General features: G+C 42.0%; 1 protein-coding gene across 4 annotated transcripts in view; it reads right to left on the reverse strand.

The window, feature by feature from the left end:
• The window catches only part of WWP2 (WW domain containing E3 ubiquitin protein ligase 2), a 150,792-nt gene that overhangs the window by 25,974 nt on the left and 111,677 nt on the right, over nucleotides 1-13,141 (reverse strand). For all 4 annotated transcript variants that reach the window (XM_037162639.2, XM_037162640.2, XM_037162641.2 and 1 more), the window contains exon 9: nucleotides 3,869-3,958. In XM_037162639.2, the coding sequence (XP_037018534.2) occupies nucleotides 3,869-3,958 (90 nt within the window). The remainder of the gene's footprint in view (nucleotides 1-3,868; nucleotides 3,959-13,141) is intronic.

Here is a 13,141-nt window from a genome sequence, read left to right on the forward strand (position 1 = left end):
ACACCCCCACCCCCCAAGTCTCCCATGGCTGAGGCTTTCCAGGGCTCCACGGCGTGAATCAGCTGGCTTCCCGGTGGACGCTCCACACTGTAGGTGTGGGTTTCAGCTTTCTTGGCTCTGCCATTTATCTATCAGCAACTCAACTTTGGTTAACATTTCCCGTATGCTACTTCTCTTCCATGCCTTTATCACCGATGATTTATAACTTTTTAATATTTTTATTGCCATTTTGGTGAGTTTTCAGGAAGGAATAGAAATAAACACATTTGCAATCCCCATGTTAAGTAAGAAGTCCCCTGTAGTGGTGAATTTCAAACTTCTGAGCAGCATGATCTCAGCGTTGATATCCGATGAAACCTTATGCAGAATCACAGCCACAGAGCAGTGGTTGGAGGCCCGGTGGCCCCTTTCACACTCTTCAGCTCCAGGGGCATCTCCACCAAACCCACGAGCCTTACTGAACACACTTTGGGCATCTCTGTTTTACATGAACCTTCCACCCCAGCAAAACTGCTCCACACATCGTTCCTTAGCCATACCTTTCCCAATCACACTGTTCCCCAACCTGGATCACCTTCCTCTTCTTATTTAAGTCCATCTCCAGCCTTTCCTACAAGACCACGTTTGATCTGCCTCCCTCTGTGAGGCCTCCCCAACCCTGTGCTCTATGATGGTCATTCTCCCTCCTCATCTCCACTCTGAGCACTGCCTAACAGTAACTAAAGTGCAAATTATCCCCTATCCTTAGTTCCAGGTCCAGTATTTTTTGCTCCTGGACAGAATAACTCATCATCCGACAAGTGTCCCAGGGATCTGAAAGAAGGAGGTGGCTATGATAAAGTGAATCCAGTGGCTCATTCTCACTCCTCGGTGACTCAGTCTGCTGCGATCATCTGTAGTCTCCAGATCGCTTGCACCATGGTAAAACTTCCCTGGGTGGAACTTCTCGCACCAACTAGCAATGAAAGTTTAAGCATTCTGTTTTCTCTGGGTTCCCCATTACATCGCAGAAGTGCATGCCAGGGACTCACAGGTCTGGGCATAAAACTCAGGAAGAACTAATAGGCTACATGGGGTGTAGAGTCAAGCTCTTTCCCAATAAAACATTAAAACTACCCTGAAAATAAGAAAGCTGGATCTAGTGTCCCACCTCAATCCTTAAAGAAGAGTAAAACCTCAGCCATCCTTATAAAACACCGTATTTAGATTCCATCCAAAAGTTCACCAAGTCAAGGCCTATATATCTTATAGACCAGAGACATTACAAGGCAGCAACAAACACACGTATAGAGTTACCTCTGCTTTTAAACAGATGTGCTGTTAAATACACAAAGTACAAGTGTGCAATGCATCCTGTTAAAAGTTAATGATTAATTTGTAGCACAGGTGGAGAAATCTGATTATAGACTGGGTCTCTGAAGATAGCAAGGAAATACTGTTAACAAATGTCGTGGTTTTATTTTATTTTTTTATTTAATTCTTAAATTTATTGATTTTAGACAGAGAGGAAGCGGGACGGGAGGAGAGACAGAGAAACAGACAGACAGACATCAATTGGTTGTTCCACTTATTCATGCATTCACTGGTTGACTCTCATATGTGCCCTCACTGAGAGCAACCTTGGCATATCAGGATGATGCTCTGACTGCTACCCAGCCATGGCTATAGTGGTTTTATTTTTAATAAAATAACTTTTTAAAAGATTTTTTATTTATTTATCTTCAGAGGGGAAGGGAAGGAGAGAGGGAGAGAAATATCAATGTATGGTTGCCTCTTGTGTGTCCCCTGCTGGGACCTGGCCTGCAACCCAGGCATGTGCCCTGACTGGGAATCAAACTGCGATCCTCTGGTTTGCAGGCCCACGCTCAATCCACTGAGCTACACCAGCCAGGGCATAATAAAATAACTTTTTAAAGAAGTATATACAAAATATGGATAGAATGATAAGATGTCTGAGATGTGCTTCAAAAAATCTCAGATGGTGGTGGGGGAAGAGTGGGTGAGGATTACAGATCAGCAGGTGGCAGCTATTTTTCATAAAGGGCCGCAAAGTAAATACAGGGGCAGGCAAAAATAGGTTTACAGTTGTAATACAAATAAATAATACTATTATTAGTAAATAATAATACAAGAATAAATTCTGTGTTTCACGTACTCACAACTATAAACCTCCTTTTGCATACTCCTGTACTTTAAGGCTTGGTGAGCTATAAAGTCTCTGTCACAATTACTCAGCTCTGCCATTTAGCATAAACGCAGCCATAGGCAATAAGTAAACAAATGAGTGTGGCTGTATCCTAATAAAACTTCATTTGCAAAAATAGACAGAGGGCTGGATTTTGTCCACAGGCCTATAGGTGTCCAAGCCCTGGTATAGATGAAACAAGACCGGCTATGAGCTGATAATTATTGAAGCTAAGTGTTGAACATATGGGGCTTTCTCTGATTTGTGCATATGTGAAAGTTTCCATAATAATGAGATAATTTCCATAATAAAATGTTTAGTTTTTTCCCTAAGAAGTCAATGCTTAACTTCGGTAACTTCACTGGACTTAGAGTCAAAGTAGAAACAGAGTGAAGACTAAAGATGACATAGTATGAATTTCATTTCCAGAAGGATAAGGTAAAAAAAGAAAACAAAAGCATTCTCCTGGAAAATGAACTAAGAGCAGCCCATCCACGGAAACTTGCAGGACAGAAGGCGAGGTGGTATTTACCTGGCACACGCCTGCCCGCTGAGCCAAAAGAAGCACAGGGGCTCCCCCACCCCTGACATCCTGCCCCTCCACAAGCAGAGAGGGGGACAACTGTTCATATTTTATGCAAGAGCCCTTTGCAGTTGCTTGACTGAGAGGTAATTCTTTCCTGAGAGCAGAATACATTTCCTTTGGAAAGCTCTAAGCACAGGCAGACACATGCGGAAAGATCATTCTATCCCTAGCAGAGGGAACCAAACCTCTTCTCCTTGAACTTGGATAGTCTTCTCTCACTTGGAAGCCTCACTCGTCCTCTGGTTTTGGAGAACATAAGCTGCATTCTCTCAAAGCCCAGCTGAACGAGAAGCACACTATTTTCATGGCCTGGTTGGGCACAGGGTGCTGTGAGATTCACCACCACTCTCACTATCTTGGCCTCCCCATGCCCAGCTTTCTCAGAGATGCTCTGAAAATCCTAGTATGTCTTAAGAAATAAAAGCAAAACTAAGGTAAGCGAATAGGAAAAATAATCAATGGACCCAAGATAAATTGTCCCTGTACTTTGCTATCTCGATAGACAGAGACTGCAGACCTGACTCTAATAGGGTATCTGTGCAGGGGAAATGACTGAGGGCATTGAGACACCTCCCCCACCCTCCTTCCTCCAGGATCCAACCGCCATAGCAGCTCTGTATATACCACTTAATAAAGCCCATGGCCATCAGTCACGGCCAACACAATGCATGAGAGAAGGGAAAATAGGAACAGAGAGGAAGGAACTTAGAAGGAAAAGACCAAGGGAGGAAGGGATAAAGAGAGAGAGAAAGAAGAGAGTGCAGGGAAATAAAGATGAGGCCATAGCAGTTAGTGGTAGAGAAGCCGCTGGGTGAGTCTTTTCTTTTTCTTTTTTTTTTAATTTTTAGAGAGAGGGGAGGGGAGGGAGAAAGGGAAAGAAACATCAATGTGAAACAGAAACACTGATTGGCTGCCTGTCATATGTGCCCCAACCAGGGACTGAACTCACATTCCAGGCATCTGCCCTGACTGGGAATCAAACCAGTGACCTTTCACTTTGCAGGACAACATCCAACCATCAGAATCACTGATCAGGGAACCACGGGTGATCTTGGTGCCACTTCTAGTGTCTCAAGGCTTGTCAGTCCATGCCTTACCCTGGAGGAAGGGGCCGTTCCCAGGTGGTTGTCTTGGTATTGTGGTCAACATAATAGACACGGCCATTGGGCAACTCTCGTTGTTCCCATCTGAAAAATAAAGTCAAGGGAAGCATGAGATACACAGCTGAAAAGCAGTAAGCCCTTGTTTGGAAGAGATTCCTTCACTACTGAGGTGGCTAATTTGAGAGGAAACATCAAAGATGTCACGCAAGGTCAACCCACGGGTCAAACCAGCCCCATGCTGTCACTGACAGCGGACCCCTCCCTGGGGTGCTTCCTGAGAAAACTGTTAACAGCTGCCCTTTACGGACTCCCAGCACTAGCATATGCCATCGATTGCTCTAAGTTCCCCTAAATGACCCATATGGAAATTCCATGGATTTTTCTAAATCAATGTTTCTTGCCCATTTCGAGATCAGAGATCCATCTAGGAATGTGATTAAAGCTGAGGTCTCTTTCCTTCCAAAATGTACTCACCAATAAAACTTTGTATACAATTTCTGTGGTTCACACACCTCTCCTAAAATTGATCTATAAATAACTCCATAGCTTTTTTAGCCCACACTACCTGTTAACATCACAATTTATATGATCACTACTGTTCTCCTAGCATCATATATATTCACAATTACATTACTTTTTAAAATATAGGATTCATTTACAGAGAACCTTCAAAAAGAGATCAGGATGACTAGAAGAAGCACAGCATATCATTTACTGACTGCACTGTACCCATGTTGTTTATTGACTGCTTTCCCTGTAAGTCTGTGTGTCAGTTAACATGAGATCAGGGCACTGAGGGTGGCTCATCTGTGCTACTGAGAACAGCAAGGTAGCTGATGAGCTAAAGAAGTAACCTACACACAAAATCATTACAAAATACAGCCAAGGATACCCATCCCCACACTCCCAATTATTCCCACAGTCAACAGTCTGATAATTACTCCACTTACCCAAAATACAACAACGGATAGATAAAGAATGCAAACATTTTATTTATTTGTTTGTTTGTTTGTTTATATCCTTACCCAAGGATATTTTCATTGATTTTAGAGAGAGAAGAAGAGAGGGAAAAAGAGAGAGAGAGAGAGAGAGAGAGAGAAAGAAAGAGGGAGAGAGAGAAACAGTGATCAGTTGCTTCCCATATGCGCCCCAACCAGGAATTGAGCCTGTAACCCAGGGATCTGACCAGGGATCAAACCCACAACATTTTGGTGCATGGGATGATGCTCTAACCAAATGAGCCTCCTGCCCAGGGCAAAAAATTAATATTTATTGAGGCAGACCCTGGCTCGTGGAGTCCAAGACATTGTGGATGGGGGAGAGACATTCGCACAGACTACCAAGTCCTGTGGAAGAAAAAAAGGTTGGGCGACTTCGCTCTCAAGAGGAGCCAAAAGCCTGACCTCCCCCATGACAGGCCTTTATTTCTTTTTCTGGGCACATTACATGATGGTCCTGATTTACTATGCACAGGTTGGCTTTAGGTGGTTACCTTTTACAGAAAAGGAGCCAATGACACTAATCACATCATAGGAGAGTGATATTTGCAAATGAAAAGGGAAAAGTAGTTGAACCAGTTACACTCATCCTTGGAAGGTTTAGCATGGATTTTAGGAAGTTACTTTGCAGTAAATGTTTGCTGCAAGTTAGGGTGAGGGAGTTTTTAGCAAAAGCAAGACTCAAAGTGTGCCTAGGAATCTAGGCACATTGCAGGCCTGATTCCCCACAGGAGAACCTATCCGTGGGTGTGGGTCTTGTGCATCGCCGAGTAGGAGCTGGGTCCGTGCCACACAGAACAGTCTCCCACAATTTATAATTACCACTTTATAAAATGTTAATGGTTCCATTAGTTTTTATGTTTTACAACTGATTGTTTTAAACATTGATTTATTCTTAGAGAGAAGGGAAAGGAAGGAGAAAGAGAGAAATATCAATGTGTGCTTGCTTCTCACACGTCCCCTACTGGGGACCTGGCCTGCAACCCAGGTATGTGCCCTGACTGGGAATCAAACTGGCAACCTGTTAGTTCGCAGACCTGTGTTCAATCCACTGAGCTACACCAGCAGAGCTACACTGATTTTATTTACTTGTCTTCAGGGTACTGCCTAGGGGAAGGCAACCTTTTCTAGGTAGCTGGTACAGTTGGTTCTGCTGAAACTGATGTTTTGAAAATGCATATCTATTCCAATGTGACTGATACATGAGGGTACAATTTGAGCATAATGCAAACTTTGTGTTTGCTTATGCATGATTTTGCCTTTGAAAAACACTAGATGAACATAGAGGTCTTCCCCCAACTGAACCCAGCTGCACAGGAATACAAAACTCACCCATCTACCAGTTACCTCAGTTTACCACGTTATATACCACACTCATCTGGCAGTACAACTCTCATCTGATTTCTGATAACACTCCTTCAAGACAACACCAACAAACTCCAACCCAACATCTGCTTCCACAAGCAAATTTCAGGTCTTTTTATGGAAACATGCCATGTTTAATGTAATGTTATGTATCTCAACCATTTAATGTGCAAAGCTGTACTACCATCACTATTAGGTTTCTAGTTTTTCTGTGTCACTGCCAAATTTTCAAGCATATGCCCCTAACCCCCTTTTCCCATAAGCCCTGTGGTTTTTGTGTGATTGTACATAGCCTGATGATTTTCAGGAACACACGTTATAGCAGAGCTGACTATACACTGAAGTAAGTGTTCTAACTTCTCTTATGAAGCCTGGTGTGTCTACTCTGGTAGACATTAGCTTTGTTCAATACCATTTTTTTCATTTGAACCAGGATGACTGCACTGATCAGCCCCTCTGAGACTAGTTCAGATAGAGGCATGAGGTTTTTAAGACAGGAAAGGAAAGAGGGGCACCATCATGCACCCACTGAGCATCTACAATGAACCACAGCTCGAGTTTAACCTCATGCAGCCCTTGCCTCCACCCTTTAAAGTGGAAAATGCCATCACCACTGAGGAAACTGAGGCTCAGAAAAGCTAAGTAACTCATACGGCTTTCAAACTCAGCTCTGACTCTCTAGCCCATGAGTTTTACCACTACATCACACCGAGAGGAAGAAAGACTGGAGAAAAAGGAAGGTCAAGTGGAATTTATAGGAACTTACTACCCAGCAGAGAGGTTCCAGGTGCTTTCCCGATCCCGCCTCCCAGTGAACAGCTTTCCCTAGCACCAGACTCCAGATGAGGAACCCTGCAGAATCAGGATGACTGGGGAGGATTATGATGAGTCCACTGTGTGCATTTCCAGACCCTGTTTTGATTACAGCCCTCTGCTCAGATACGATCCACTGGAAGAGATCGCACATTTTGTACCACTGGCAGCAGTGAAGTCCAGGGATTCCGAAATCCCACCCCTCACAAGCAATCAACTACTGGGTTGAGAATACCACGAATTATACTTGAAAGCATTTTTCTCTCCTGGGTATTCTTTTTACAGCATTTTAAAAAAGATTTTAGCCCTGGCTGGTATGGCTCAGTGGACTGAGTGCCGGTCTGTGAACCAAAAGGTTGCCAGTTTGATGTCCAGTCAGGGCCCAGCCTGGGTTGCAGGCCAGGTCCCCATTACAGGGTGCAGTTGAGGCAACCACACTAAATCTGAAGAGTAAAATCTTCGAATTTTACTTACTTACTTTTAGAGAAAGAAAAAGGAAAGGAGAAAGAAAGAAAAATATTGCCTCCCACATGCCCCCAACTAGGGACCTGGCCCGCAACCCAGGCAAGCGCTCTGACCAGGAACTAAATCGTGACGTGGTTTGCGGGAACATGCCCAGCCCACTGAGCCACACCAGTCAGGGCGCTACTGGGTATTCTTGCTCAAGGTTCTGGTCGAAGTGGACACTGAAGACTTGACCCAGGTGCCTTGGTTCCTCCCACTGCGAAAGAAACAGCCTCACACTTCATTATTTCATTAAAAAGACAGAATCATCTGGTAGAAGTGACCAGATGAAAATGCATAATGGGTAAAGTTACAGATCTTCTTCCTACGGATGACCCTCTAAAGTAAAGACAAAAGAGTAACAGATCTTGCCAGCTCAAGAGGCTAATGTCCCATCTACGGAGATGTGGAAGTGACCTTTGGGCAGGAAAGGCAGGCCAATAATACGCTGTGGCTTCACACCAGCTCTCCAAACTCCTCCTGCCTGCTCAGGAATTGAGAAGCAAATCTGAAACCCTCTTTATTCATCTGAATTTGGAAATGAGTAAAGTCCTGAGAAAGACATTTGGTAGGGTAAATACTGAAATAAGGAAGCTCCTTGAGGCAACGGCAGGAAACAGTCATAATGTTTGCTTCTAATAAACTTACTTAGCTAAGAACACCTCAGAATTCCTTTTTTTTTTTTGGAAGTATGATGGCACAAAGCACCAACAAAATTAGTTTGCTCATTTTGAGGTCACTATTTGGAAAACTGTCCATAAAATGTGGATGGGTCTACCCCCCTTGTGAAGACAAAATATTTACTGTAACAATTGGAGATAAAAGACACTTAAGGAACCTTTTCTTTATTCTAACAATTCTTTTGTTACAACTTTCATTTGATAAGTAGATTCTACTTTTGACTTCTTTTATAGTTCATTTGAGGCAAGGAGAAAACTGGTTTTGAAAAGTGGCTATACACTGTGGTTAATATTTTCATTTGAAGATGGTGTAATACTTGGAATCCCATGAAGTAAATGCCTTTAACTGACACAGCACTGTTCCCACATACACTGCTAGACAAGAAATTGGTGTGAAGTCCTCTCTGCTAATATTCAAGAGTTACAGCAGCTCTTTCCAAGGCCAGATGAGATCTGTCCATCCCATCTTTGATCCCAGCTGATCCTAGAAATAAAAGTCTCTCTTTCAGGGCCTGTCATTGTCCAGCAAATCTCAGTGTCCTTCTATGAACCCCCTCTCTCAATTGGCTTAACTAGAAAAATAGTTACCAGAGAAATAAGACCTTTCTTCCATTACCCTTTTGATATCTACATTTTTTTCCTTTAAAAACTGGACTCCTGCTCAGATTAAATGTCAGTGTGGGTCCTCCCTCGTCCATGACCTGGCCTAGCTGCTTTTCCTAGAGAACTCTCAACTCCTCCCTTACCTGCAGGGCTCCTCAGAATTCATACAAATCTCTTCCCTTGATTCATGCAGCACAGTCGGTCAAGTCTATTGTCAATCAAACAAGCCTCTGATTCTCATTTCTCCTCACTACCTGCTGACCCACACAGATTAAGCCTTCCAACTGTCTTGGTTTGGGCTCCTGGTGCCAAGAAAGTGATACTAGCAGCGACCTTTCATCAGCACATCCCTGTCAGGGGTTAGGTTTTTGTCCCTTATAAGCATCTTCTTCCCACTGAGATTAAAAGGCTTTTCAATCAAACTACCCATGGGCCTCAATACTGCATGCTGGTCACGTGGGTCACATCCTCTCCCACTGAATAGCTTCCTTTGATATGCTCTCAGATACAGTGTTCAAAGCATCAAGCCTGATTCAGGTCCCTTCCCAACACATTGCTCCTTGGCCTTCAATGAGTAACATTCAGTTTGACCATAGACTACACGGGGTCTTTGTATCTGAAAGTACTTAAAAGTAGTCTCCAAATTCAATTATCTCAGACACTTTTCGAAACCTAAATTACCTTTGCTCCTCAGGGTTGTAATTGTCCTTCATTCAACTGTGCATCTTCCATGGGCTCGCCCTAATCCTACATCATCATCATCATCATTAAAAGGGTAAAGGCTAAAAATCTCAGTCGCACTATTGGGATGACCTGCAACCATTTCTCTCCCATGTTACCTTGAGAGGACACTCTCTGGTCACCTGAACCACATTTTGTTGGGGAAGGTTCCCTAAAAGGTCTTCAAGAAATTAATTCTCAATGACCTGCCATTACAGTTTGTATTCCACGATCCTGACTGACATACCCCTTGATCAGACTCCCCTATATTTGAACAGAATCAGTTTCACCATAAGTATAGGACTAAGTTGGGAAAGGATTACAGCTAGGTGAGGGGTGCAGGTTAGTAGCATAGACAGTCTCTTTACATGGCCCTTATAAATTTACATATCAAAAATTCCATCTTCACCCTGGCTGGTGTAGCTCAGTGGATTGAGCACGGGCCTGCGAACCACACGATTGTGGTTCAATTCCCAGTCAGGGCACATGCCTAGGTTGCAGGGCAGTTCCCAGCAGGGGACTCATGAGAGGCAACCACACACTGATATTTCTCTCCTTCTCTCCTTCCCTTCCTCTCTAAAAAAAAAAAAAAAAAAAAAGATAAATAAATAAAATCCAAAAAAATTCCATCTTCGTGAGGGCATTATTAACTTGCATTATTTATTAATTTGCTCACTTACATTAACACAGGCACTGGTCATTAGTGAACCTGACCCTCATTCAAAAAATATTCTCTCCTTAGAAAACAAAGTCAGGCCAACAGGCCTACACACCTCTGCCCCACCAAAAAAAATGCCTTGCTGGCTACTGAGACAAAATCTAAACTTCAGAAAAACACATTGAAACTGTTCAACTATTCTGAAAGCTGACTAAGTAGAAGTGCAATTTCCCACGTAAAACTAAATGGAACTCATATTTTCTTACTCTATGCTCCTATAATAAATGACCAAACCAAATCCTATTCCCCAAGGTCTGGGCATGTCCTGGGTGAACCATAAAATTTATATCCTCTGCAGGGACATTTTCGGACTGTTTTATGAGTCAGAAATCTGCATGCAGTGGAACACATCTCCGGCTCACTGTTTCATTATTGCTTCAGTAAGTCCTTTGCAAGCTGGGTAGGAAATGTGTTAAACTTGGTCCTTCCTCCAAGAACCTTTCTTGAAATGTTGAGCTTTCCTTTAAATCTTAGCACACTAACTCCAGTTTTAAAACTCTCGACAACCAACACTTATGCCCTTTAAGCACAGGATGGCACAGCAGGAGCTACTGAGGCATCTAAATTAAATCTGTTTTTCTTCTCCTTCTTCAACAATCCTATTTTCTGTACCTTGGAAATATCTCTGAAGTTCTTCAATAGAAGTTGGCAACATTAAAAGATATGCTTTCACAGAGAGGCAAGACAATTCCTGGAAATAGTATCTATAAAAAATGTGTTTTTATGACCCACTGATTCCACTTCTGGGAATATATGTGAAAAACCTGAGACACTAATTCAAAAGAATGTATGCACCCCTATGTTCATTGCAGCATTATTTACAATAGCCAACATTTGGAAGCAGCTCAAATGCCCTTCAGTAGAGGAATGGATAAAAATGTTGTGGAACATTTACACGATAGAATACTACTTGGCTGTAAAAAAAAAAAGGGGGGGGGGATCTTACCCTTTGTAGCAACACGAATGGACCTGGAGAGCATTATAGCATTACGCAAAGTGAAATAAGCCAGTCAGAGAAAGACAAGTACCATATGATTTCACTCATACATGGAATCTAAGGAACAAAATAAACTAACAAAGAAAACAGAAACAGATTCACTGATAGAGAATAGACTGACAGTTGTCAGATGGGAGGAGACTTGAGAAACTGGCTGAAAAAGGTGGAACAAAACATCTCATAGATACAGACGACAGCAGGGTGACTACCAGAGAGAAAGAGGAGTGGGGAGTGGTAGGAGAAAGTACAGCGAGAGATAAATAGTGATGGAAGAAGATTTGACTTGGGGGTGGTGAACACACAATACAATATACAGATGATGTGTTATAGACCTGGACACACCTGGAACCTATGTAATTTTATTAACCAATGCTGCCTCAATAAAATCAATAAAAAGTAAAAAAAAAACTTAAACATTTTGCACATGCAAGATTTTCCAGATAAATAGTCTCTCTTTAAAAAAAGGTTAGTGAGAGCAAAAATGGTACACTCTTTCCAAAGGACAATTTGACATTGTGATCAAAAACCTTTTCCTATGTGAATACCCTATAACTCAGCAACTCTGCTTCTAAGACACACCCTAAGGAAATAATTATGTGTCAAAGATTTAGCTATGTGTCAAAGACTTAGTTATCTGTCACACCATGTTGCAGAATTTTACAGAAAACTGGAAACAATCAAATGTCCCAAAGTAGAGGGTTAATAAAATAAATGATGTTATTTCTGTAATGGGTATTCAGTCATTTGAAATAACATTGTAGATTATATTGACTCATTCAGATGTTTACCATATATCGGACAGAAAAAGCAAATAAAAAATAATACATAAGGTAATCAAAATTATTTTAAAAGTATATAAACATATTGTTGTTCATTCAATCTAAAGTGTCATCCATTCTTACCTGCATGGTTAAAATATTTTACAATAAACATAAAATTTAAGGTGCACAACAAGCACCAATGGTTAAATCCGGCTGTTTGTTGTTGTTCTCCTTATTCTTTCTTCTATTACCCACCCCTCCCCAAAACTTTAAGGGCTACCGAGAATGAAATCATGTCACTCAACAAACATTTCCCATTCCATCTTCCTGGAAGCCTAGAACAATGCTAGGTGCTAGGGTTACAAAGGTGGACACAGCAAGCCCTGCTCTCGAGCTCCTCTCAGGAAAGGTTAATAAAAAAAAATTCATTATTACCTATGAATACATATATGTAATAGGTTGAGAACATCTCATGGGCCAGCCCCAACAATAGTAGAATCTTTGGAAATATGGCTTTTGCTTTGAGATGATGAGGAGGAAGTCAGAAACATGTACTACTTGCTACTACTTAAGCATTTACATCAAAAACTAAATCCTATTCAACAAAAAGGCACAAATTCTGCCAGTATAGTCCTTTTAAATGGTGCTACTCAAAGTATGGTCCATGGCCCAAACTGTCACTGTTCAGCCACCAGAAAAGTTCATAAGTTCCTGAGCATTTAGAAACTTTCGTACCAATCTGACATTGCCACACTGAAATATGTAATCAATTCATTTGTCTTGCTAAATAGAGAACAAAAGTAAGGACCTGTAACAAACTGAAAAAAATTTAAAACAAAGAAAAGAGGGGGGCGGGAAAGGGCTGGTTCTTCACAGACAGTTTGAGAAGCACTGTTTTAAACTCCTTGGGTAAGGACCTTTGGCTGGTGCCAAAACTGAGTTTGGAATGAAAATCGATGGTGGCGGCTGGTATATAGCTCAGCAGAGAAGCTCCAAATTCCAACATTTCTTAAAGCGTGTCTACGAATAAAACACCGAAGACCTCTCACAAGGTTGTCATCCTTGACAGTGTGTCTCAGAGACCACCTAGAAAAAGGGCCTCTGGGTG

Source organism: Artibeus jamaicensis, unplaced genomic scaffold (genome assembly GCF_021234435.1).
Source record: "Artibeus jamaicensis isolate MK-2021 breed Jamaican fruit bat unplaced genomic scaffold, CSHL_Jam_final contig_464, whole genome shotgun sequence".
NCBI lineage: Eukaryota > Metazoa > Chordata > Mammalia > Chiroptera > Phyllostomidae > Artibeus > Artibeus jamaicensis.